The sequence below is a fragment of the Lynx canadensis genome, chromosome C1 (genome assembly GCF_007474595.2).
Source record: "Lynx canadensis isolate LIC74 chromosome C1, mLynCan4.pri.v2, whole genome shotgun sequence".
Classification (NCBI taxonomy): domain Eukaryota; kingdom Metazoa; phylum Chordata; class Mammalia; order Carnivora; family Felidae; genus Lynx; species Lynx canadensis.
Window position 1 is genome coordinate 176440838 of NC_044310.1, and position 27940 is coordinate 176468777.

At 34.7% G+C, this 27940-nt stretch overlaps 1 protein-coding gene and 1 non-coding gene across 8 annotated transcripts in view; one reads left to right on the plus strand and one right to left on the minus strand.

Annotated features, from left to right (window-relative positions):
- The window catches only part of PMS1 (PMS1 homolog 1, mismatch repair system component), a 100406-nt gene extending 73429 nt beyond the window's left edge, over nt 1-26977 (plus strand). For 5 of the 7 annotated variants that reach the window (XM_030325347.2, XM_030325352.1, XM_030325350.1 and 2 more), the window contains 7 exons: nt 5646-5768; nt 6305-6448; nt 6609-7480; nt 15359-15841; nt 19097-19227; nt 23070-23230; nt 26629-26977. In XM_030325347.2, the coding sequence (XP_030181207.1) occupies nt 5646-5768; nt 6305-6448; nt 6609-7480; nt 15359-15841; nt 19097-19227; nt 23070-23230; nt 26629-26793 (2079 nt within the window). In that variant the 3' untranslated portion in view covers nt 26794-26977. The remainder of the gene's footprint in view (nt 1-5645; nt 5769-6304; nt 6449-6608; nt 7481-15358; nt 15842-19096; nt 19228-23069; nt 23231-26628) is intronic. The other 2 variants (XM_030325353.2, XM_030325354.1) reach the window with 1 other exon arrangement.
- On the minus strand, nt 12210-12316 carry LOC115522511. The gene has a single exon (XR_003971417.1). It is a non-coding gene; the product is annotated as a U6 spliceosomal RNA (small nuclear RNA).
- Nucleotides 26978-27940: the final 963 nt, after the last annotated feature.

A 27940-nucleotide genomic window follows, 5' to 3' on the forward strand; every position in this document is an offset into this window, starting at 1 on the left:
TTCATATCTTTCCCTTCCCTGCCCCCTCCATTCCCTTTCTTCTTCTTTTTCTTTTTTTTTTTCCTTTCTAGCACAAAATTAGATCAATTGTCCTTATTCAGTCTCTTTATAGAAGAGTCTATAATTATTCTTATTCAGTTTATTTACAGAGGAGTCTATAAAATAGAATCTGTTTGTTTTTGCTGCTCTGTTGACCTTAAACCTGAAGGCTGTCTGTTGTGCTGGGAAGTTGGTTTCTCTGTTCTATTCTTTCTTTTTTCATAATTTGTTGAAATCTCTTTTCTACTACTAGTTCTTCTCTTTTTCTTGCAGTATTGAGTTCTTAATTATTATCATTTTATTAGCCTTAGTTGGGAGTTTATACTCAGTTAATGTTCTCTGCCTGAAGAACAATTCAGGCCATCCTTACTGGCCAGCTATAGTACCTGGAGCATGGCCATGATCTGACATGTGTCCTGTTTTTCAGAGCTCCCTTAATAGTTGTTCAGTGGTTTCAATATAACCTAGTGCCACCTTAGTCTGGTTATGGTGGCTGACTTGGGATAGTAAAGGTACTGTCTTGGGCTAGTAAATTCCCCTGTGTTCCTCGTGGCTTCGTGGGACTTTGTTGTTGACACTGGTAACCCAGGAAGCTTATGACAGGAGATCCAGACTCCAGGTTTTTGGTATTGTGCTCTAGAGATTCTAGCTGCCATAGTTTGGTCTGAAGACCAGCAGCATTGGCGTTACTTGTATCCTTGTTAGAAGTGAAGGATCTCTGGCCTCGTCCCAGAATACTGAATCAGGATATGCATTTTAACAAGGTTCCCAGGTGCACATTCAAGTATGAAAAACAGATTTAGACCTTGGTCAGTTATGATTTCATGTGTGATTGGAACTATCCCCTTAGTTTTGCAATTGAGAATTTTTTCCCGTGATCTGTATTGAGATGTGTTGCCATATCTGTGCTTGCCCATTGTTTTTTTTAATTTTCTCTTTTTTTTAATTCTCTTTTTTTTTTTAAAGTTTATTTATTCTTGAGAGATAGAGAGAGACAGAGCATGAGCAGGGGAGGGGCAGAGTGAGAGGAGGAGACACAGAATCCAAAGTAAGCCCCAGGCTCTGAGCTGTCAGCACAGAGTCGACGCCGGGCTCGAACCCACGAACCGTGAGATCATGACCTGAGCCAAAGTCAGACGCTTAACTGACTGAGCCACCCAGGAGCCCCTTAATTTTCTTTTGAGATAGAATTGTGTGAGGACTGCTGGTAATCCATCTTGGATATCAAAACTTTTGCTACACCTTCATGTGATTATTCTTGCATGGAGGAATAGGGTAATTTAGAAAGCATGTGTTGCTGAATCGTTCCAGTTCCATGAGTTGTCAGAATAATAACGTTTTAAGTGTGTCTCTAGTGAGTGATCATCTAACCAAATCCCTGTTCTATTTGTGTACTGCGTATTTAAATAGGTGCTATATTTATGTTGCCAGTAGCCACCCATCACTACTCCATGCTTCCTGGGCTTGTAAGGAGGGTTGTCCTATATCAGAGTTTCTTTGACCTCTTCTCATTCCTGCCCAAAAGCAATCTTAAGTTGCTTGTCAACTGCTAATAGTTGTCCCCCCTCACCTCACTTCTATCCCATTACATACCTTCAAGTTGTGACACTTGCCACCAAGGCCCCTTCACTGTACTGGGATGGCAAACACATTGGTCATTGGGAACCTTGAGTATAGAGAATCTTTATATATCTCTTCCTACAATGTTGAAGGTCCGTTTCTTAACTACAGCCACTCCATGTTGTACAGTCTCTTAATTATGGGTGGTGATCCCAGCTATACTGCTGCTGTGGTAGCATTTATTAGGAGTTTCCCAGTGTGGCTTTGTTGGCTTAAGGGAACTCCTAAAGCTTTATTTTGTTTCATGTTTGTTTTTTGGCATCTGTCTTCTCTGGATATTTTTTATCTCTGCATTATTCCATGCCAAGTTCTTGGTGAATTCCTCAGTGCTGTCTGATTTTTATTCCCAAATCTGTGTATTTCCAGGATTTAGAATTTATTCATTTTCCTCTTCTCTTTTAAACTTAATTATAACTGTGGGGTTCCTGGGTGGCTCAGTCGGTTGAGCATCCGACTTCGGCTCAGGTCATGATCTCGAGTCTGTGAGTTCGAGCCCCACATTGGGATCTGTGCTGACAGCTCAGAGCCTGGACCCTGCTTCGGATTCTGTGTCTCCCTTTCTCTTTGACACTCCTGCTGCTTGCGCTCTATCTCTCTCTGTCTTTCAAAAATGAATAAGTGTTTTTAAAAATAAAAAAAAAAAAAGACTTGAGCTGAGATCAAAAGTTGGACGCTTTTGATACCTGGATGGTACCCCTGCTTTTTCTTCACTCTTAAAAGTATGGTACCATACTAACTTCAAAGTTCTTTTCATATTGTTGTACTGTTTCTACTTTCGTGGGAGAATGTTCTTTCATTCTCTGCTGTTTTATATGCTTTGAAATTTTAATTTGCACAGTCATCATGAATGTAAGTTTATTGTTTTTGTTATTTTGTTTTTACCCACTCGACCTTCTCCCTCCCTGTGGTTTGGCAGATACCATCAACCTCCAGGCCCCATTTTAAAACCAGGTAGTTCATGTCTTTCATCCTGCCAAGATTTTACAGACCTCTTTTCCTAGCTGACTTGGCTTAGCTTTATTTTTGATTTTGGAGTTATCCATGCTCTTTCCTATAATCCTAGCAAGCAGCTCCACAAACCGTGGTCACAGTATTTTTAAGCATTTTTGAAGGGGTGAAAGGGAGGTGTCTCAGCAGCCCATTTCATATGGAAAGACTGATTTTGATCTCTTGCCTTGTATGTATTTTCTGTCCCTGTTTCCATATCAGAATTTAAATTCTAACTGGCATAAATGGTTTCTTTTTTAAATTGAGATATAGTTGACATATAACATTATATTAGTTTCAAGTGTACAACAAAATTTGTATGTATTACAAAATGATCAACACAGTAAGTCTAGTTACATCCATTACTACACATAGTTACAAAAATTTTTTTTTCTGACAGCTGGTTTGTGATCCTAGAGCACATAGGGCTTTTGATTTCAGCCATCACTTTCTGTTATGGTTTGCATCCATAACATCTTTGTATTTGTCTTACTTTTAAATGGTTCAGTCTTTTGAAATTTTTGTATAAGTTGATTTTATCTATCACTGCTATATATTTGCAGTTGTGATGGGGTGGGGAGAAGGGAGTTCCTTCATGAACTTATTCCAGTGTTCTGAGCAGAAGTACTTAAATTATTACTTTAGAAATAGAACTCCCTTGTGTTCTTGAGGCTTACTGAAAGAGGAGACTACTGTTAGGACACCAGTCAGAGTTACTTGAACAGAATCAGAGTAGAGGAAAGGAGATAGGTTTGACAGATTGGATAGGTGGCAGGGCTCATTATCATGCTAAGGGAATATAGGAGAAACCATTTGTGCAGCAGGACAGCAATGGGGTGAAGTATTTTATCAAGTTTTGAATGTGGTGAGATTGAGAAGATTTTTGTGACAGCTAGTTAAAAATAGAAAGCATTTGGGGGTGAAATAAATACAGGCTGCACATCTTTATCTTAGTATTGCTGGTGTATCTATATAGATGTGAATTATATTACTTGGAGAGTAGAGACCAAGAAAAAAGGCTCTGATGATAGAACTCAGGACCATCATCATTTATAGGCGGTAAGCAAAGGGAGAGAAATCAGCAAACCAGACTAAGAGGAAGTGTTGGGGGGAAGCAGAAAGATGAAAAGAGAAGGCTGAAGCAGCGTGATGCTTCCCAAATTAAAGAATTATGGTGTCAAGATCTGCAGAGAGTCAAAAAGTTGACTGAGTGTCCATTGGAGATGTAGTAGTAGCCAGATTATAGGAGGTTGGAGATGAGGGTAAAGAGGGAGAGGTCTACAGTTGAAGAGTAATCAGGGGAGAAGTATTTATGTTTTGCTTTTCTTTTTCTTTTTTTTTTTTTTTTTTTTTTTTTTTTCTAGGTTGAGGAATATTTAGGCAGAGAGTCCTGTATAGTCAAATTTTTTATTTGGTTGCACTGATTTGGTCTAACAGTCATTCTTTTTCCATAAACTACCATGATTTTCATTTTTAGAGCACTTTAAGACTACTCTTTGATTTTACTTTTTTGTATAACTTAAATAATAGTTCTTAAGGTTATCCTAAGCCATTTTTAAAGCTCAGTATTTGGTAATAATAATAATTATTCAGTGGACAACTAAGATGGTATAAAAAGAAAACATTAGTAATATCACCAGTTTTTTCTTCATTTTATTTTTATTCTTACCTATTTGGGGAAGGTTTTTTTGTTTTAAGTCCACAAACCCAGTAAGTCTTTCAGAGACTAAACAGGTGCTTTCTGATGCTCAGCAGGTACTTAAAGAAGGGTCTCAAGTTACCTGGTATATGATACAACCATTTATAAATGCTGTGAAGTTTTACAGTTAATTAAGTAGTATTTTGTAATGGATTATCCAGCTTTATTAATTTATTTTTTAAATTGGCACAGTTTGGCACTGTGACAGTAATGCACTTAGTGTTCTAAAATTGGTAATGCAGCTCCTTAAACACTTACTTCCAAGGGTAGGGATAGCCATAGACTTAGATGGCAGCCTACTCACTATGTTAGTGAAGAGCCTCGTGGTTTCTGCTTACCTAAAAATAGCATCTCCACTGACAGTCTCACTTTCCTAAACCTAAGCTGAAATTTTACTATTAGTGGTTTTTTTTTTAAACAGGTTAATATAAATACATCTGTTTCTAGTTGTTCCATATAAGAGACTATAGGGCTTGTATTTTAAATAACTTGACCAAGGTCCCGTAGTTAGTAGTGGAGCTGGGATTTAAATCATGTCAGTCTGGCTCTATCCTGTATTCTTAACAATTCTCTATATTATCTTTAAAGGTAAAAAGTAGGAGCATTTTCCTTGCCTTCTATCTCCTCAATCTGTCTCTTTTCTCTGGTATTTTTTTTCTAGGATCCTTCATCATTTTCTGTCTCCTCTTCATACATTTGTAAAATAGAGAAAGCATAAAAATAATTGGTTTGATTGTAGATAGGTTCTCTAAACAAGAATGGAAATAAAGTATTGCAATCAGTGTCAAAGAGTAAAAGACGGTTTTTAATTGAGAAATGAAAACTCAGATTGACTTCACAGCCCACTCAGAATAAAGATATAAACCAGTCACTTCTCTACATGAAGAGCTGGCTAAAAAGGACAAACAGCTAAAAGAAAGTCACAATATGAAGAATTTTTAAATGTTAAAAGAAATTTTTAAAAGTCTAAAGAAGATAGGGTTGAACAGAGATCAGTATTTATGCTGTATGTCTGTGACAGTAAGGCATATGCTCATTCATGAAGCTTTTATGAATGCTAATTTTTCCTTAAAATAGAGTTGTAGAAAGAGAGACTGAGAACATCAATGTAATATATGCTTCAGTATTTCATTTAAGGTTAATGTTCAAGGCATGGTTATCAGCAAGTATATAACTCTTGAGACCATAAGATGAAAATCCATTCTGTTTTTTTATATCTCTTGTATATAGCCAGACCCCTGGAACCACAGTCATTGTTGACAATGCACATTAATTCTGTAATTATTTATTATAATTGCAGATTTATCTAAGTGGATTTCTTCCTAAGCAAGATGCAGACCACTCTTTTACAAGTCTTTCAACCCCAGAAAGGAGTTTTATCTTTATAAACAGTCGACCAATACATCAAAAAGACATATTAAAGGTAATCTATTTTGGGAAAAAAATATTGCTTGGATCAGAAATGAAAACTAGCTCTGTCATTTGTCAGCTTATTATGAGGACTACTTCTAAGGATTTGCTCTAAAATATAAGGAAAAGAAAAAGAGATACAGTAATATTTTTTAAGCATTGAGCTAGGTGTCTTACATAGGACTTCACAACAATTCTGTGATGAACTGTTATCCTTATTTATAGTGAAGAAACTGAAATGTTAGTGACTTTCTTAGCCCACTGTAGCCAGGAAGTAACAGAGTTTGGATTTGAAGCCTGGATTTTGATAACATCCATAACACTATGATCTTTTAACCATGAGGCCAGTTACATTGAATATTTGTACTTCCTAATGAATATACTTGTATTTCATGCAAGTTCAAGGGCTCTAAATGAGTATTACCATTTAAATACTGCTTTTCCTAACAAGAAGTTACATCCACTCAGTTTCTCAGCTGACTGTACTTCTTTTGGTTGTATTTAAGGATGGCAATACTATCCTTATATACATGGTATTTTTATTTCTAGCTAATCCGACATTATTACAATCTGAAGTGCCTAAAGGAATCCACTCGTTTGTATCCCATTTTCTTTCTGAAAATTGATGTTCCTACAGCTGATGTGGATGTAAATTTAACACCAGATAAAAGTCAAGTATTATTACAGAATAAGGTAATTTTGGACAATTTTTTAAAATTTATGTTATTTATAATCTTATGCAGCTCTAACTATTTTCATGTGTGAGAGTTTTTATGTATTTTTAAATATTTTAAATCTAGCTTATTTATTATTTTCATAATTTTCTGTAACATTTGTTAATTTATATTTTTAGGAATCTGTTTTAATTGCTCTTGAAAATCTGATGACGACTTGTTACGGATCACTACCTGGTACAAATGAAAATAATAAAACAGATGTTTCCTCAGCTGACATGGTTGTTAGTAATACAACAGAAACAGATGTGCTTTTTAATAAGATGGAATCATCTGGAAATAATTATCCAAATGTTGATACTTCAGCCATTCCTTTCCAAAATGATGTGCATAATGATAAATCTGGGAAAAACACTAATTATTGTTTAAGTCATCAGCTACATGTTGATGACCATTATGATGATCATTTTAATAGTGAAAATTCTAACATTGATAAGAACACTAGAAATACATTTCAGGAGATCCCAGTGAATAATTTATCATGTGAGGATGCTCAGAAGGAATGTAGTGAAACTTGTTTTGTAGATTCTGTTAAGCACACCCAATCAGAAAATGGCAATAAAAGCAATAGAGATGAGAGTGGGAAAAATAAGGAAGCAGCAGGTCCTGAGAAGTCTTTGGAAATCTGTGCAGATGACTGGAGCAAAGGAAATACACTTAAAAATTCAATGGGAGAAAACATTGAACCCGTGAAAATTTTAGTGCCTCAAGAAAGTTCACCGTGTAAATTAAGTAATAATACTTCTCCAAGCCCTGAACAAAAGAATCTCAGTGAAGGTTCTTGTAACAAAAAATCAAATGTGGTAGACAACAAATCTGGACAGCTTACAGCTTATGACTTAATTAGCAATCGAGTAATCAAGAAACCCATGTCAGCAAGTGCCCTTTTTGTTCAAGATCATCGTGCTCAGTTTCTCACAGAAAAGCTGGAGGATGCAACAGTACAAATTGAAGAACTGTGGAAGACATTGAGTGAAGAGGAAAAACTGAAGTAAGTTTCCAGAGCTTGCATGTGACCTGATGCTGAGATATTTCCATTCTATATGACTCACTGGGTTAAAAAAAAAAAAAATTAAACTTCTTATTTATGGAAAAGCAGAATGGAAAATACCTTTTGGTTTGGCTAGAGTACCAATTTTGGCATCACTTTTTTAAATTTAGAGGTTTTTAGTTTTTTGTTTTGTTTTTTGTTTTTGGTACAAGCCTTAACTACTGTCTTATTATTGAAATTTGAAGTTCAACGTTTTCCATTCTTCTTAATTTAAAACTACTATTTTCTTCTGTTTCTTATTTTATGTTAAACAATCTTTCTATGACAGGATTTTCTCTTTTTAAAGCTTATGCATTAAAACAGCTATAGCAGTGGCGGTTTTAAGAAATATCTTGACCATTCCCCTTTTTAAATTGGTCTTCAAAATATGTAACACAGTATAAAAATTACAATATTTTTGCAGATTCGGTTTAGTGGAGTTAATGCTATCCCTCTTCAGTATAACTCAAGGATTCCTTCTAAAATCTTTTATTTATTCGTTGCCAAGTAATAAACTGTGGTGAGGTTTTTTGGTAGGTAAATAGGTGGTTTGATCTGTCTTTGATTAAAATAACTACATATTACGTGCCATCTTTAGATCATATGATCTAAATAAGTATCATAAAATGATGAGTGTTTATAGTTGACTGAGGGCACTTACTATAAATACAAAGTACTATGTCTTAAGTGATCTAGCCCACCAGAAAATGAAAGAGTGGAATTATACTTCCAATTATGTATTCTTATTTGGGGCATATCAATATTACATGAAACATCTGGAAAACAATTTAAATGCAACTTACCATTTAGATTGACAAATTACGTGGATACTAGATCAGTTTTTTGTTTTGTTTTTTTACTTTTTCATTAACTTATTCAATCTTACACACCCTCAATTTATTTTTTTTTTTTTTTTTTTATTTTCTTTTATAAATTTTTTTTTTTTCAACGTTTATTTATTTTTGGGACAGAGAGAGACAGAGCATGAAGGGGGGAGGGGCAGAGAGAGAGGGAGACACAGAATGGAAACAGGCTCCAGGCTCCGAGCCATCAGCCCAGAGTCTGACGCGGGGCTCGAACTCACGGACCGCGAGATCGTGACCTGGCTGAAGTCGGACGCTTAACCGACTGCGCCACCCAGGCGCCCCTCACACCCTCAATTTAAAAGAATAATGATTAACACCAGTAGGCAAAGCCTCCATAAATTAGCTTCTCTCTTTACTTTTTATTTATTTTTTCTTTCTTTTTTGGTGGGGATAGTTGTATTTTTTCTTTTCCCAGACATACACAAAAATAGACTAAGCAGACAATGAACCCATACCTTGTTTCACGAACCATCATCTCATGGTCAGTTTCGTTTCATCTATACCTCTATGCACTTCACTTTTCCTTTTTACCATTATTATTCTGAAGCACATCCTAGGGTAGTATCATATATTTCATAAACATTTTAGCATGTATAATAAGATACTCTTATTTTAAATATAGCCCTACTACACTCATAATAATTTTTAAAACAAGAATTGCTTAATATCCCCAAATATTCAGTGTTTGGATTTCTGATTACTTCATAAATATCAAATTTTTAAGTTTGTTTATTTAAATCAGGCTGCAAATAAGGATCATACATTGTGATTGTCTTTAGTTTTATCTAAGTGATATAGGCATTTTAAAGATCAGTGCATTTAACTTTAGTACAGCAGGCCCACAAAAGTTGAATTGCAATGACCAGCAGAGAGATGATGAATTGAGTATTATCTGAGAATAGGGAAATAGATGCTTCCCTTTCCTGGAAGGTAGTGACAGTATAACAGCTTAGAATAGCCATTCCCTTACAACCCAACAGCAGGTATTGTTCCTGTTGACTTTTGGGGAGTGTGTGTCAGCATTGTTTCTTTTTGTAGGCCTCAAGGTAGAAGATTATGGTTAATAGAACTCATCTAAAAATATGTTTATCATCAGACAGTATTCTGGAATCCAGAATCTTTTCTGTCTTACTGCCATCAGGTAGACAAAAGAGGCAGTGTTGGTCAAGAGCAGACCTCTGGAACTACACCAGGTTTTAATTTGAGTTTCTTTCTCTGCTGACTTTTTCTAAAAATGTGTGGGCAGTATCTCGTGGGTTGTTGGAAGGATTAAATAAGATTTTGTGTGTTATAAGAAAAATGGCACATAGTAAATAATTGTTCATGATCTTACTCAGTTTTTAACCTGTGAACAGAAAACTTGTTACTGACATTATTTTTCACTTGCTTAATCAAGATTAATTTGGAGGCCAGAAATAGAAGAAAATACAGGTATTTTGGAATCAGAGAGCTACAGTGTGTCACAAAATGTTGTGTTAGAATCTTCCAGGGCCAGGGGTTTTGGGACCATGAGGGCTGTGTCCAAAATTATGATTAGTGAGAAAGTAGAGCAAAAATGAGATCACACTCAGCAATCACAGTAACTACCACTTTTTTGTAGTATTTACTTTGGAATTCTTTCCGTGATCCTAAATTCTGTAAGAAGTGCTAAGGGATATCAGAGTAGACTCCTCTTCTATGGATAAGAGACTTCTGTGGACTTTCCATCTATCCTCCCTTCATTTTTTGTCCTATTCCTTCTGTTTCTTTCCCTTCTTCTTCTCTTCCTCCTTTCCCTTCCCTTCTTTTTCTTGTTGTTTCTTTCCCTTACTTCTTCCTTCTCTTCCTCCTTTCCCTTCCTTTTCCCTTCTTTTCTTCTTCCTCCTTCCCTCCTTTCCTTCCTGTCTTCATTTAGAGTATTTATTAAAGACATTCTGCATACAAGGACCTATGTACTCTAGCTAATCATTTCAGATACAGTGATAAATAAAATATACATGATGCAGTATAGTGAGGAAGACACAAACAGTAATCATAGAAGACAATGAGTTTTAAAATAAACACAAGGAGTTATGAAAATACTTAGCAGTTGGGCTTAATGTCATCTATGAGACAGGAAATGAATGATTCCCTGAATAGAAATTAATCAGAAAGGTGTAGGGAATTTTCTAGATAAAATGGTACATAAGGCTCAGAAGCTAGAAGGAAAATAGTGTTATTGAGGAAATAAAAGATGCCACTTTGACAAGAACAGAATATGAGAGAGTATAGTAAAGTAAGTGGAGGGAAGGCAGGCCAGATTATGGAAGGTTCTGTAAGCCATAACACAGAGTTTGAATAAGGTCTAGGATCAGGGTTTTTCTGCTGAGAGCGTAGGACAGACTTTGGAGTAGGGGTACTTCATTTTTTAGTTCTTCCTTTCTGGATATATTTTCCTTTGCTTTCTTTTCCTTTCCTTTCTTCTCCTTTCATTTCTAAATATGGATTAGAAACCATATTTAGACCATGTGCCCTGTCACCGGGGTTTCAGTCAATTGATGTTAATTTGAACTTTTCGTTTGTAGTAGCTATGAACATATTTTTACCTAAAATAAAAAATAATAATATTTAGTTGGAGTATTGAAAATGATATACATAATTACAGGTAACCTGTAGTTACAAAAACATTTGAATTGATTACTGGTCAAATCAGAATTAATATTTTCCATTCAGGTTACTGAATCCCTTAATGATATTAAGTCAAAGGTAGCAGCTGTTTTTACTTAACATTTACTTAATATTCCTTTGGACATAGCTTTTTATATTTCCCAAGGAACTAATTAAATTGACTTCTTGAGTAAATCACAAGATTAGTACCATATGTGAAAATTTGCACATTATAATTAATTACAAATGGTGACCTTCATCTTGAACTCATTTTTCACTGTAAGGGAAAAATCTTGAATTCAAATATCCAAGAGCTAAAAATACTTATTTTTATAGTACCTATTGAAAATAAACTGTCAAAAATTGTGTGTATTGTATAGCTAATCCAGAACTTCAGATTCTAAGTAGAAGTAGGAAAAAATTAGGTACAAAATTTTATGAGTATAGCCTGGTAAGTAACCAGAGATAATTTTTTTTTAATCTAGTTTACAGCGTAACAAGGTCTTTCTTAACTTCCTATCCAGCTAACATTCCTGCATTTAACAAACATGTACTGAGTACAAACTACACAATATGTTGTAGTCTCTTATCTCTTAGTTTCACCTTTAACATTTAATATAGTTCTCCCAAGAATATCATTACTTGCTAACACATATCTAAATTTCTCCTTTAAAATGTTTCATGTATATTACCTACAATAGAACTTAGCCAGTTTCTTAAGAGTTACTTAAGATTAGAAATAATGTTAATTCTCCAGTCTCAAATTTAAAACTGCATTTAAAATTTTTTTAGTAGAGTTGCTTAAATAATTACCAACCTGTAGTCAGTCATGTTCCCCCATTCATTATAAGATGTATTTCTTGATAGAAAATGATAGCAAACATTTGTAATCCTTTACTGTGGTGCCAAGCATTACTGTGTAAGTACTCGACACATTGTAACTCATTTTATTGCTCACATCAAAACTGTAAAGTAGATGTAGGTTAATTATATATTACAGGCAATTATCTTGAGGCACAGAAAAATTAAATAATTTGCGTAGGTTTACAGAGCTACCAAGTGGCAGAACCAGACCAGAGAGTCTGTCTCCAGGGTCTGTGCTCTTGACTATTACACTTTGCTGGACACCAAAGTTCAGTTCCGGTCTGGGTGTGCATTAGAATCACCCATGGAGCCTTTTTTTTTTTTTTTTTTCTTTTTTTAATATGGAACGCTTCACGAATTTGCGTGTCATCCTTGCGCAGGGGCCGTGCTAATCTTCTCTGTATCATTCCAATTTTAGTATATGTGCTGCTGAAGCGAGCACTCATGGAGCCTTTTAAAAACAGTGCTATTCAACCTCAACCTAGGCCTGGACAATTAGAAAATCTGAGAGTAGGACTCCGTCATCTCATTTTTTTAGGAAAGGGTTATATAATCACAATGTTAGACTACCTTTGATTTGCTCTAGAAGTTTCATTTTATTCCTGCTATCATTAACCACCCCCGCCCCACCAAAAAAAAGATCTCTAGACATTTTACCCAGTATAATTTAAAATATTCATTATCTTGTACCTTTGAAATGAACTAAATTAAATGGTTTGGATGTGTTGAGTTTATTTGAATTTATTTTTTCACTGGTGACTCTAAAATGAGAAACAAATAGCAACTGAAAAAATTAATATTTAAGTATGAATCATTATAAATTTTATCATAAAATTTTTATTTTGCATGCTATCATAGTGAATTTTAATTTTACTAGTATCTATTTAGTACATGGGGTATTAAAGTGTATGCATTTTCTTACATAGTGCTCAGGGAATTGTTTATTCCATGTTGATATTACAGTAAATGTGTAAGGAACTCTTCAGATGTAGAATTGACTATTTTATTTAGTTACATCTTTAAAAAAATTGTTTTAATGTTTATTTTATATTTTGAGAGACAGCATGAGCAGGGGAGGAGGGACACAGAGAGCAGGAGACACAGAATCCAAAACAGGCTCCAGGCTCTGAGCTGTCAGCCCAGAGCACAACATGGGGCTTGAACCCACAAACCATGAAATCATGACCTGAGCCGAAGGTGGATGCTTAACCAACTGAGCCACCCAGGCACCCCCTAAAAAAACCTTTTTTTAGAGAGTAAGAGAGAGAGAGAGAGAGAGGGAGAACAACGAAGAGAGGGGCAGAGGGAGAGACAGACAGAATCTTAAGTAGGCTCCGTGGTCAGCGCAGAGCCTGATGGAAGACTTGTACCAGTGACCCTGCGATCATGACCTGAGCCAAGATCAAGTGTCAGACGCTCAATTGACTGAGCCACCCAGAATCCCTGAGAATTATATTAAAAGATCCTTTTTCTTTTTTACCTACATAGTTACCATTTTTTGGGGCTCATCATTTTTTCCTATAGATCAGAATTTCTATCTGGTATCAGCCCTTAAGAGTGCAATTATTGTTGGCAAAAGATTCTAAGCTTTTATCTGAAAATGTTTGTATCATCTTCATTTTTGAAAGACCTGTTGGCTTTGTAGCATTGAAGTCTATATTCTGTTGGCACTTAAAAGATGTTATTCACTGTCATTTGGCTTTACATTGCTTCTGATGAGAATTTATATCCATCTTTTGTGGTATTCTTTTTTGTATTGTCTTTTTTTCCCCTCTCAGTGCTTTCAGAATTTCGTGTTTATCTTTGGTTCTGAGCAATTTCATTTTCATATGCCTAGCCGTGGACTTTGTATTTATCCTGCTTGGGGTTCACTGACCTTGGATCTGTAAAAGGTTTCATTTATACAAATTACAACATCCATGCTATAATTTCTTCAATTTTTTTTTCCTCACTATTATGGTTTTTATCCGGGACTCCCAATTACATATATGTGAGGTTGTTGTGCCATAGGCCACTGAGATTTTTTTTTTTAATCTTCATTATTTCTTTCCATTGTTCAGATTGGATCACTTCTACTGATCTGTCTTCAAGTTTGCTAACCCTTCTTTTGCCATCCCTGATCTCCTAAGCCTACCCAGGGAATTTTTCATTTCAAATACTGTATTTTTTAGTTCTAGAATTTCCATTTCCATTTGGTTCTTTGTAACGTCCCTTCTCTGTTTAGATTCCCCTTCTTTTCTCTCATTATGATCTTCTTTTGCCTTAAGTCCTTAAATATTTGTTAAAACCTATTTTTAAAACATTTTTTTTTCTTTTTTGCAAATTCCAACATCTGAGTGAATGATCTTGAGGTTGGTTTTACTGACCACTTTTTCTCTTGACTGTGACTCTCATTTTCTTGTTTTATTGCTTGAATGGTAACTTTTGATTATATAATGGATGTTGTGGGTGATCTGTTGAAGAAACTGTAGGTTTTGTTATCTTCTTCTGAAGTGTATTCATGTTTTTTTCTACCAAGCATTTAAATTACTGACAGATCATGTTGAGCTTGTGGAGGCTGTTTTATATATCCTTAGAGAGAGAGTTTAAATTTCGCCCTTAATCCTAGGGCAAATACTAGCTTCCTTAGTTCTAAGACATAATTTTTTCCTTACCCTGGCCCTACTCCAGTTTTAATTTAAAATCCAAAGTGTTTACTAAGCTATCTAATTATGTAGAATTCAAACTCGAAACTCCATTTACCCTGGAGTGGTAGTCACTAAAATCTCTTTTTAGCTCATTTAACATTCTAGCAGTTGTTTTCCTCTGGGTTGCCACAAACGGGATTTTCTCCTTCAATTTCCATTTGTTTTGGAAGCAAGGAACTCTGTTCTGGTGATTCAAGCTAATAAGAGTGCAACTTATACTATTATGTCATATAAAAATAATTAATAAAAATCATAAAAATTTTTTTTTAAGTGCAGCTTATTTCTTGAGTTTTTGCCACTTCCCCTTAATGCTGGGGGCTGTCTTCTGTGTAACATCTGTATAAATATGGATATCTTTTTTTTTTTTAACTTTATTTTGGGAAAGAGAGAAAGCGTAAGCTGGGGAGGGGCAGAGAGAGAGAATCCCAAGCAGGCTCCCCACTTGCAGAGCCCAACATGAGGCTCAAACCCCAAACCATGAGATCATGATCTGAGTCAAAGTTGGACACTTGACCAACTGAACCACCCAGGCACCCATGGATCTCTTTTTTCAAATGTCGAATTTATTCCAATATCTGCCTGTTTTTGGTTGCTCTTCATGCCTATTTTAAATGGTTGTTTTCTGTATTTTGTCCAGAGTTTATCATAGTTATGTATGGGAGGGTTAGTCCAATAGAAGTTCTTTCATCATTATCAGATTTAGAATACCAGATCTTTACTTTTTATAAAATTTACTTCAGATGATTAATATATTTCTGATTATGGCCTCATTAGTTATATTTTATCTTTATTCATAGATATGAAGAGAAGGCTACTAAAGATTTGGAACGATACAATAAGCAAATCAAGAGAGCCATTGAACAAGAGTCACAAATGCCATTAAAAGATGGCAGAAAAAAGATAAAGCCCACCAGTGCATGGCATTTGGCACAGAAGCACAAATTGAAAACTTCATTATCGAATCAGCCAAAACTTGAAGACCTTTTTCAGTGCCAAATTGAAAAAAGAAAGAACCAAAATGTTAAAATAGTTCAGATCCCCTTTTCTATGGAAGACTTAAAAAAAAATTTTGAGAAACATAAATTTGACTTAGAAGAGAAGGACGAATTTTGCTTGATCCACAATCTCAAGTTTCCTGATGGGTGGCTAATTACATCCAAAACAGAGGTAATGTTATTAAATCCTTACAGAGTAGAAGAAGCCCTCCTATTTAAAAGACTTATTGAGAATCATAAACTTCCTGCAGAGCCACTGGAAAAGCCAATTATATTAACAGAGAGGTATGGTGAAATAATATAATTCTTTTTTTTAACTCTCAAAACATTTATCAATCCATACTAGATTAGAAATTGAAAGTAACAAGTTGGAAGTGTTTCTAGTAGGGAAAAGTTTCCTAGTAGGGAAAAGATTTATTTAAAGAAATCTTTTTAAAATTTGATTTTCTCATCTTTAATGGAATTGTTTTTAAATTACTAATTTTAGAGTATGCTAGATAGTTTACTTCTGCAATTAATAAATAACCTCAATTCTTCTGTACACAGTGACTTTCCTAAGGGTAATTTTGAAGTTAGGTTGCCATGACTCTCTTTCATTGTACACTCTTTTAACATTTTAAACATATACCAAAATTGAATTATACAATGAATGCCTTGATCAGCAATTATCAAGATTTTCCCACATTTGTCTACTTATCCTTTCAAATGTATATGTATGCTGTGTGTATACGTATGTGTGTTGTGTGTATGTGTACATACATATTTTCTTTCCTAAGTATTTTTTAGACAGTTCCCACCCAAACATCTTTCAGTATCTTTCTCTTAAAAATGACTTACCTAAAGGGCTTTGGAAAGAGACAAGGGATGATCAGCTGCTTTCTTTGGCCTCTGCAAAGACATGATAACTGGCTGGAATGGTCATGCTTTGTATGTACTGCTCAAAACAGTACATAACCGGTATCCAGCATCGAGAGGAGACCAATACCCCTGTTCAGGATCCAGTCTCCCTTCTCTACTTACACTTTCTCCTTCCCCTTCTTAGCTGTATGCATGGCTGCCCAGTCAGAGAATATGTTTCCAAACTCTGTCTCTTTGAGCCCAGGTAATTGAACTGGACCATTGAGATGTGAATAGACATGTTTACAAGTTCCGTGTTATTGTCTTACAGACAAAGCCAAAAAAATATAAAAATGACTTACCTAACTACAGTTCCTATCTTTCACAATATTAATTCCTTGAAAGCGTTCTTCATGGTCTCAAAATGTCTTTTTTTATAGTTTCTTTTTTTTAAATTTTTTAATGCTTATTTATTTTGAGAGAGAAAGACAGTGTGAGTGGGGGAGGGGCAGAGAGAGAAGGAAACAGAATCTGAAGCAGGCTCCAGGCTCCAAGCATAGAGTCCAACACAGGGCTCCAACTCACTAACTGCAAGATCGTGCCCTGAGCCTAAGTCAGACACCCAACTGACTGAGCCACCCAAACACCCCTCTTTTTTATAGTTTTTAATGTATCAAGTTTAATTTTTATCTAAACAAGGTCCAGCCATTACATTTTGTTATGTCTCTTAAGTCTCTTCTAAATATCACACCATTAACTTATTGTTGATAAGTCATTTGTTCATTAGAATATCCTGTTATCTCAGTTTGACCCTTTGCTTCCTCAAGGTGGTGTTTAACTTGTTTCTCCCTCTCCCATATTTAAACAGAAGACAGCCCGAGAGGATTGAATAGATTTAAATTATCCTTTTTAGTATCACAGTTCAATAGGTTGTGCTATGTGCTTTGTATTTCATCACATCAAAAGGCACTTATCACTGGGTTCAGCCATTGACAGCCTACTCTTATACCTTAAAATGCCCTATCAACCTTTCCATTTAATGGATTCATCCATTGATGATTGTTTCCTGAACTGATTTTATTATACTTTGCAAAATGGGGTATTTCCCTTTTATCCTACATGAGCAAAGTATTTTCTGTAAAAGAGACTAATAACTATTAACATTTGCCTTGTTTATATTTAATACTTCTTTTTTAGTCTGACACAGGAGAGAATCTTATGTATGATAAAGGAGATTAAAAACCTGAAATTAGAAAGATATTGAGGATTTGTTCTCTAGGACACATCACTAGGTAATTGTTTCAGAACTCCCAAGAATAAACTACAACAAAATCTTTTATACAATATATTAAAACGCTTGTGTTAAAAACCCTGCCACCAGAAGAAAAAATAGGGCCAGGACACAGGAAAACATTTGTCCCAAGGCTACCTTTTTTAATTAAGGCAATGGTAATCACATTCACTAAAATCCAGCATAGTATTCTTTCATAGTAGAATCCTTTCGTAGTATTCTTTTAAGATTGGCTTAGGAAACTGTTGAAGAATTAGAAAAAGAAATTAATACAGATTTGGGGTATATTAAACAGTTCAGAAATCTGATCGTACTTTCTCTTTTCTCCCCTTAAAAAGAGCTAGAGTGTATCTGAAATTTTAAACTTGATTGCTTTTCTAAATGGTATTTGTGAACTTTCATTTAAAGTTCAAAATTCATTTTGTGTGCTTGTACAAATTATATGTTTTAAAAAATATTTTCCTGTTACATTCTGTTTTTCAAAACCAAATACATTAAAAATTATTTTTGGAGGCCCATACTAGCCTGAAAAAAAGCTTTCTTATTTGAACATGAACTGCAACAAAGCTGAATTCAAAATTGTTTTCACCCTTCTTATCAAATGTGACATCCCCACCACAATGAATGTAAGTTTTTCATAACTGTGTCAAAGACAGGGTAGTTATGGGCTGGGCTTAGTTTTCTCACTATGGTTCTTTTTTTTTTTTTTTTTTTATGTTTATTTTTTGAGAGAGAGAGAGAGAGAGAGAGAGCGCGAGTGCCAGAGCTCGAGCAGGGGAGGGGCAGAGAGAGAGGGAGACACAGAATCCAAAGCAGGCTCCAGGCTCTGAGCTGTCAGCACAGAGCCTAACACGGGGCTCAGACCCAGGAGCTGTGAGATCATGACCTGAGCCGAAGTCGGCTGCTCAACCGACTGAGCCACCCAGGCACCCCTCTCACTATGGTTGTAATGCAGGAATGGAGTAATTTAGATTTCTATAAAATAAAAAATAAGAGCTCAATAATAGCAATAACAATGGCTAATGTTTGTTGAGGACTTACAAGAGCTTTACTAAACCCTTTGATTTTCACAACAACCTTATGATACAATAATATAGCTATGGCATTATTTATAAAGTTTTCAATTGTATGATTTGAGAGAGCACAGTTTTTGATTTCACATTTAGTTTGTCATGTTCTGAAAAATAGAAACTGTCTTTTATGACTAGTCTTCCTCCTTTCTGTTCACGGTATACAGTAGGTCTTCTAAAGATACAGAAATGTAAAAAAATAAAGTTTCTTACAGGGTTAGTTATATCTTTGTATTTTGGTTACTGATGATTTTTAGAGGGCCCTTGGGTTAACTTTTTCCCATAAATCCTATTTAATTTTACATGTTTAATAAGTTAAAAGACCATTAATTTCTTTTTCAGTCTTTTTAATGGATCTCATTACTTAGAGATTTTATGTAAAATGACCACAGATGATCAGAGATACAGTGGATCAACTTACCTGTCTGATCCTCGTCTTACAGCAAATGGTTTCAAGATAAAATTAATACCAGGTATGATAATGTGATTTAATATTTCCTGACTTGGAAATAAGTCTTGTTCCAGAAGTTACATTTGAGTTTCATAATGTACATATCATGGTATATTTTTATTTCATGAAAAGTACAGCATCAGCTATGTATGTAAAAAGTCATATTTCAAAAAGGTCACTTCTGTTGGAAACAAGCAACCTTGGCATCTCTTTCAGTATATTACCTGGCATTTGTGTTTTCATAACTAATCGAGTAGTTTCATTGTAATGTTTGACCTCTTTTGTCACAAAATGCAAATTGCCTACTTTGTTTAAATTATTTAATACTCCTTTAGATGGGAAAGATATACATAGTATATTGGAAAGGTCTAACAAAAGTGGACCTCTCTTACCTTTTTAAAAGGATTTTTACTTGTTTTGCCAGTTGGGTTTGTAACATCAGCAATCTTACTATTTGGAGAGTGAGTGATTTGATTCCATTGCTTTGCTAAAAAGACTGTGATAAAACTATTTACTTTGTATGGCAATTCACTGGGTGGAGGGAAAAGTAAATCCTTCTGGCTAGGAGACTTCAGTTTTCCTGGTTGGCCCTTTCTCTCTTCTTTCATAGCTTCCATATTTAACTTTTTTCTGCCCTAACTTCCTATGTTGGTCTTGTCCTACTACTTTCCCTTCATCTGGTATCAAAGGTGCTGCGCAGAGTCATCCCACTGTCCCCTCTCCTGTTTGTCCCGTAAAGCTGTCATGACCAAGGTGTAGAAAAATAAAGTTCAACCAAAACAGTGTTGAAAATTTTTACAGGAATGTTTTACTGAGACATAAAAAGAAAATAAGTAAAAACAATGTACAAAACTATGAAATTAGATATATGCAGAAAATGTTTTGGTGCAACAAACTTTAACTTCATTGACTTTTGCAGTTTTAGGAACACCTACTGTGAAATTTCTTACCTTCTACCTCAGTCTGGATATTTAGATTTGGAGTGAAAAGCTAGTCCAAATCTCAACTCTGCCATTTAAAGGGTTTTCTTGGGAAAGTCATTTGGCCTCAATATTTTCTCATTATAACAACTAATAATTATTGAATAATTATAATGTACAGGGCACGATTCTAAATATTAAATGTATTAATTTAATCTTCCTAATAGCCCTATGAAGTATGTTCTATTGCTGTCTCCATTTTATAGATGGAAAAAATCAAGGCACAATGAAGTTTGCTTAAGGATACACGGTTAGTGGTAGAACAAGGATTTAAACCCAAGCATCTTTATAGGCTACCTTTTAACTAATTTATTATATTGCTTCTTTTAAAGTGGAGATATTTACTTTATAAAGTAGTTAGCACTTAACTAGGTACTTACAGAAATCAATACGCATAGTATTTGACAGTGGTAGGTATTTGAATATTCTTTTTTCTTCCCATCTTCCAGTACCCCTTTCTGAAAGGACTTGTCCTCATTTCTTTTAGTCATAGAAATCTTTCTTCCTTGGGACCCCTAATATCTTTTTAAATTATTTGAAGTGTGAAGCTAGGGGTGTGTGTATGTATATATGTAGTTAAATATTTTTTTCTTAATCTATTTTTCTGATTAACTAATGTGGTATTGCTGGCAGGTGCCATTTTTTTTTTCATGAAAGATATTATCACAGCAATTTTTTTTTTTTTTTTTTGCATTTCTCATCCCTGAAATGCAGCCAAATCAACACCAAACACCAAGCCATCTTGCATACCTATAAAACTGATTTGAGGATTAACACAGCAATCTGCACAACTTGAACCACAGAACTCCACAGGTTCACAGCAATTTTTTTTTTAAGTTAGGATAGCCAACTTTTTATTTTTTTATTTTTGAGTTACCCAGTAAGTTTCTATCTGACAGATGCTCTCAGCTCTTAGCTTTGTGGAAGTGTTTTTTAAGGCCTTTGGAATACCAGGTACCTTGCATGGCACCAGAGATAAAAATGAATTAAGACTTATCTGCAAACTGACTTGATTTGATTGGAATTAACTTTACTTAGATTGTCATCAGCATTATTTATCTTACCAATAACAAACACATCAGATTAAAAACTCTCATATTCTTTTTTAAGCCCTTTTTTTCCCTTCATTAATTTTTATGTCATGTTTTCCTAAAGACCACTTCTTTTTTTAGAGTTTGTTGTCTTAGACTAACTTTGGATAAACAGTTTGCCAGTTGTCAGAAAACATCGTTGAATAAAGATAAAGACATTTAAAAAAGAGGAAGAATAATACATCTGGCTTTGAGGGAAGGTTCTGAATGTGATCCTAAGAATTTTGCTTGTTAATGGGAATAGCGTTTTGTTTTACATCAACAAGAATTCCATATTTTAGGAGGTGAAAACTTGTCGGGGCACCTGGGTGGCTCAGTCGGTTAAGCATCCATCTGACTCTTGATTTCGGCTCAGGTTATGATCTCACAACTCGTGGGTTTGAGTCCCGAGATGGGCTAAGTTTCCTATATCTGTTTCAAATCTAGAAATTAAAATATTGCTTAATTTCCTCATCTGTTGCCAAATACTTTATTCACATCCACAAGTAATTCTGTGAAATGTGTATTATTTTCCAGGGCAAATGTAGTAAGTATTAGACTTTTCAGTCTAATCATAGCATAAAAGGTACAGAACCAGCATAGTGGAAAGTCTCTTAGCTGATGTTTTTGTAATTTACTTATCTGTAAATATGTGTAAAAATATGTGAACTAGAATATTCTGCTTCTTCCTCTTTGCCTACCTAAACCCTGTATCAAGTCCCATTTAAATTCCCCTTTTATTTCCCTTCATTCAACTCTTGTGTTTTATCCCTTAATGTTTAATTATAGATCTTCTTCTGTTACTCTATAGTTGTTTCCAAGGAGGAACATAGGATGCCTCCTCTATTATACCACCACTGCATCTTATCCAGGTCAAGGAACTGATCTGTAACTGGAAGCAGATTAGGTATAGGATCACTGACATCTCAGGATCTGAAACTCTTCAAGCTACATCACTCCTTTTTTTTTTTTTTTAATCTGTTAACAGTGTTACATAGAGCCAAAGAAGACAATCTCTGCTATTTTGCAGCATTTTAAAATGCATTCTAAAGCCAAATTTGATCCTTTGGAATTTATATTGTTATGGGTATTTTACCCCATTATATATCCAATCTAGTTTTTAGTTTTATTTTAATCACTAAATTAAAGTAGTTTAATAAATAATATCAGCTTTAAATATCGTTTTACTAAAATATTTTAAAACATTTAAAACATTAGTATTTCATTTTCTCAAGTTAGTGATATATTAATAAGTTAGTATAGTGGTAATCATTTGTAATATATAAGTGTATCAAGTCAATACTTTGTAAACCATAAATTTGTATAGTGTTTATCAATTATATCTCAATAAAGTTGGAAAAAATAAATTACTATGAATATTTTTATAATTAAGTTAAAATAGTCACAGAGATAATTCAGGCCTTTAAGCTAGATATTAACCTAGTAGAATAGAATTTGAACAGCAACAGTTGTTAAAACACTTAAATCAATTTTATTTTAATAAATATCATGGGACTCCATTTTCTCTCCAAAGTAGGAAGTGTTCTACACAAATGGAGAGAACAGAAGTGCAATAACAGAGATACAAAGCACATGTGGTGTCTATGAGCACTTATGACTTAATGTGAAATCCTATGGGAAATTATCATTTGTTCTCCAACTAAGGAACAAAACTTTGTCCTGACTATATTAAATTCTAAGGAAGGTTCACTAAATGTTTTCACAGTGATTTTGTTTTTAATAGGCATTTTCTGGAATATAATTCAAACAAAACTAACTATATCTACATGTGGTTTTATTTATTTTTCTTTTAGGTGTTTCCATTGCTGAAGACTACTTGGAAATAGAAGAAATGGCTAATTGTCTCCCATTCTATGGAGTGATGGACTTAAAAGAAATTCTTAATGCCATATTAAACAAAAATGCAAAGGAAGTTTATGAATGTAGACCTCGTAAAGTGATAAGTTATTTGGAGGTATGCATTATTAGATTATGTAGGTTGTTTAGGTTTTAAGATACTTAACTGTTTATCAATAAAATAGTAAACATTCAAAATAGTAAAGTTTCTATTAGGTTTATTATATGTTTGCAAGAAGAAATACTACCAAAAAAAGAAAACTTCATTAAAAGTTTCACATCATAAAGTGGTTGTAGTAAACTCTATCATGGATCCTTACCATAACATTATTTCCTGAGTACATATTGAGGAAGAGCCCTATGAATGACACCCTTTATAGTGATGGTTTTTCTGAGGTGTTTTGTTTGTTTGTTTTTGTTTTTTGTTTGGAGTAGTTTTTCTGATTTTTAAGAAAGGATTCAAAATTTCTCCACTTTTACACCAAATACCTGTCTATAAAGGATTTTAAGCCCTGATCTCTTCAAGAGCAAAAAGGGAGAGTAAGTGAAAGATGTAGATTATTGAATAAATGGAAATTTTAGTTTTCTAGGAATATTTACCACAAATAAGAAATATAACAGTGGGTTAAAAAATGAATTCTAAAGTAATAGAGGATGGAAGAAGCTTATAAGGTTTTAAATGTTCAAGTATATGATAGTAGTGGGAAAACAATAGTGATTGTGTTTGAAGTTCTATCCCTTAGGTTTGGTATTTTAAAAACAAACCTGAATGTAAATAAAATCTGTTTTCTCCCTTTTAAAAAAAATGGGTCATTTTTGGTCAGACTCTTACCATGGTGTGTGCCCATTGCATTCTGAGGGTCAGACTTTTGGAAAGTCCACTTTTTACCCTTTCTGAAGATTGTATTCAATAGTATTCAGTGAGTCCTTCAAGAGCTTTGCCTTGTGGAACTTCCTAGCTTATTGTGGGAGCAATTTAACACGGATAGTTTCTAATGGCTTCAAAGGAATCTTTTCTTACAAAAGAGGTAGTATAAACTTAAACGAAGGTTGAAGGAGTTGAGGGGCATGTTTTGGGTATTGACGAACCATGCGGAAAGAAATACGATTTCAAAAATAACAAAAATGGTTGGATATTTAGATATAAATATTTTTACTAATATTATACTTCTCATTACATTAAGGCAATTGTGGATTGATTGTTAAGGAAGAGAGCCTGGGAAAAAAAGAACTTCCATAAGATCTACAGGCATATTTCCATTTAAGGTCAAGCTGAATAAGATGAATCAGAAATAAAAGATAGGAGAATAAAAGAAAAACCAAACAGAGGTACATATAAAAGTGAAGGAACGAAAGAAATTTAAAAATGAGTAATTAGTATCATATTCTCTATAGGGTAATAGTTGCTAGAAGACCATCAGGTATGGCTGCTAGATAGCAGTAATAATAGAAAAATAGTCAGGAGAAGACTTGCCAATGGCCGAACAGCGGAGCAGTGGTGAAAAAGTGTAGGCTGCAAGTCACATGGTGTTAAAAAAAGAGAGATTAGCTTGTCTGTGTTTCTGTGTTGTTGATGGGAAAGACTGACATAAAAGATTGGAGAGCGGATGTTCCAAAAGAGGCAGGAAGGAAGATGGGATAAAAGATATAAGCTTTAGAAAGGAGAAACTGTTCTCTTAAGAGCAGAAGAGAGGGAAAATGAAAGTAAAAATATTTTGAGGTAAACTTGAGAGAAGTGATGTATGTGATCCATGTGGGAAAGGAGTAGGAAAAGTTATCTGCTGAGAGTGAAGAGGCTGGGGAGGCATTGGGGATTTGAGTGTAGTAGAGAATATCTGAAAATAAGAGTTGTAGGTACTATAAGAGAAGGTTGATTAGAGAAGAATAAGATGTCCAAATGGCATTGAGGACTCATAAGAGCTAACACTGGTATTGGATCCAGCCAGGACAGTTTGGAAATTTTCTAACAGTGCTTGGTACAATTTATCCAGCTGTAGCAATTAGCAAGATGAATATGTAGAACAAGGGGGTGAGTGAGCAAATTTGAACCCATAGTGTATATACAAGAAACTGTGTTATGTCCTAGAGGAATAAATATGGTTCCTAGAGGAACCTAAAGATGAATTAGGTTCTAGTAGGAATCAAAAATGAATGCAGGAAGCTGGAGATAATATCCTTAATGTCTCACTAACTATTCAGGACCTTAAGTAGGGAAAGATAAGAAAGGTGCTGGTGAGGCAGAAAATTAAGGAGGGATTGAGGAGATTACAGGTCAAATTAAAGAAAAGAATAGGTTTAGTTAGAGAGGAGTAGGATGGTTGGAAAGATAAAGGGAAGAGGGTGTGTGGTTGCAGAGAATAATATTAGGCTCACCTTCTTTGAAAAAAAATTTTTAATGTTTATTTTTGAGAGAGAGAGAAAGAGTGTGAGATGAAGAGGGGCAGAGAGAAGAGGGAGACACAGAATCCAAAGCAGGCTCCACGCTCCAAACTGCCAGCCAGACTCAGGGCTCAAACCCATGAACCTTGAGATCATGACCTGAGCTGAAGTTGGACGCTTAACCAGCTGAGCTACCCAGGCACCCTTAGGCTCAAGTTCTTTGAAGTACAAGAATTTTTTTTAAATAAATCTTAAAAGAAGCTAGCTTTGCTAATACTATTTACCCCTAAACGCTCAGTTTTTCCTATCTCAGAAAACAGCATCACCATACTGAAAATGCAGACATTATCCTTGGGTCTATATCCATCATAACTAGTCCACCAGCAAGTCTTGACTCTACCTCCTGCTCGTGTCAGGAGTCTTTAAACCTCCTTCCATCTCCACTGCTATCACCCTTGTCAAAGACTCACCAGGACTGTAGTAATTGCCTACAAGACTGCTTCTCTTCTTGACCTGCCTCAAACCATACTTCACACAACAGCAAAACTTATTTTTTTAAAATGTGAAGCAAATATTAGGCTCTTGCTTTAAAACCCCCTGGTTATTTCCCTGTGCATTCATCCTGTCCTAAAGGGTGATCTGGCCCCTACTTAACTCCCTTTCTTGTTTCCCTTTTCTACTTAGTAACTATGCTACACCCACAGTAACCATTCAGGTCTTTCTGTTACTTCTGCCTGAAATGCTTTTCTTACCCCATGATCTTTGCATTATTTCTTATTTAAATTGAAATTTAAATGTCACCTTGAAGAAGCTTTCCCTAACCACACCATCACTCTCTATCTTGTTGCCTAGTTTAATTTTGCACACTATTACTTACTGAAATTTTCTTTGTCTTTTTATGTTTTGTTTCTCTGCACTAGAATAGAATATAAATTTCACAAGAACAAGGATGTTGTTTGTCTTATTCTTCTCTGTGTGTAGAACCTACAATAATGACTAACATAATTTGTGCTTCATATGTGAGTAAATGAGTAATAAAAAGAATATAATCAATTTTCTGCCTTCTCTCTTGCCAGAAATAACAGGTTTTCTGCTTCAGGGTGTATCATGGTAAAATGTATGGTTTTCTCTTCACAGGGAGAAGCAGTGCGTCTATCTAGACAGTTGCCGATGTACTTGTCAAAAGAGGACATCCAAGACATTATGTACAGAATGAAGCACGAATTTGGAAATGAAATTAAAGGGTGTGTTCATGGTCGCCCATTTTTTCATCATTTAATCCATATTCCAGAAGCTACCTAATTAAATATGTTTAAGAAATTTGTTCCTATTAAAATTGATAATAAAACGAGTCAGTTTTAAACCATCTTTGTATTATCATGTATTAAATGGTTATTTTATAAGTGAGGATTTACTGACTTGCATATTGAAAAAGGATTCAAAAACTGGAAAACTTAAATAAACTAACATTGACTGTTCATTTTAATCTGAAGAACCAGCTGTCATAATAATTATTGGTTGTAAACCCCAAACTCCAAATACCTAGTATTCTTGGGTGGTTGATTTACTAAGGGCTGTGGACTAAATCATGTCCCTAAAATTTATATGTTGAAGTCCTAACCCCTAGTGTGATGGTATTTGGAAATAGGGTCTTTTAGGAGGTAATTAGGTTTAGATGAAGTCATAAGAGTAAGGGCCCTCATGGTAGGATTAGTGCCCTTATAAGAAGAGACACCAGAGCTTTTGCTCACCCTCTCCTTTTCTCCTCCCAACCCCCATGTGAAGATACAGTGAGAAGGTGGCCCTTCATGATCCAGTAATAGAGATCTCACCACAAACCATGCTGACACCTTGATCTTGGACTTCTAGCCTCTAGAACTGTGAGAAAATAAATGTTGTGCTTTTAAGCCACCAGTCTATGGTATTTTGTTATGGCAGCCTGAGTGGACTTTTACACTGGGTCAGTCCCATGCAGAGAGAAATCACACAGACTGAGCTGGCATATCTGACAGAAGTTATCAATGTTGTTTAAAGTATGATGGGGAGACAGGGAGTGGGAGAAAGTGAGAAAATGAAGTTTAGAGGAAAAGAAGTTTAGCTTTCAAAATCCTGCCATTTACCTCTATTTTGGGGTAACAGTTTAGAAATTGCTGTCTCTTAAATGGAAATTATTGGGTTTTGGGGTCAACATTTGTCAGAGAACATGGGAAGATCCAGAGATTTAACAAAATTTAGGGTAACATTATTCATTGTGTTTGTGTCCTTTCAAAAACTAGATCCCCCAGTGTACCAAAACACTTAATTTGCAAAAAATTCGTTTTATAAAGTAAAACGTTCTATACTGGATACATGATCTCCGTATTCCATATCATCTCAAGTTTAAATTTTTTTTAAATTTTTTTTAACGTTTATTTTTTTTGAGACAGAGACAGAGCATGAATGGGGTGGG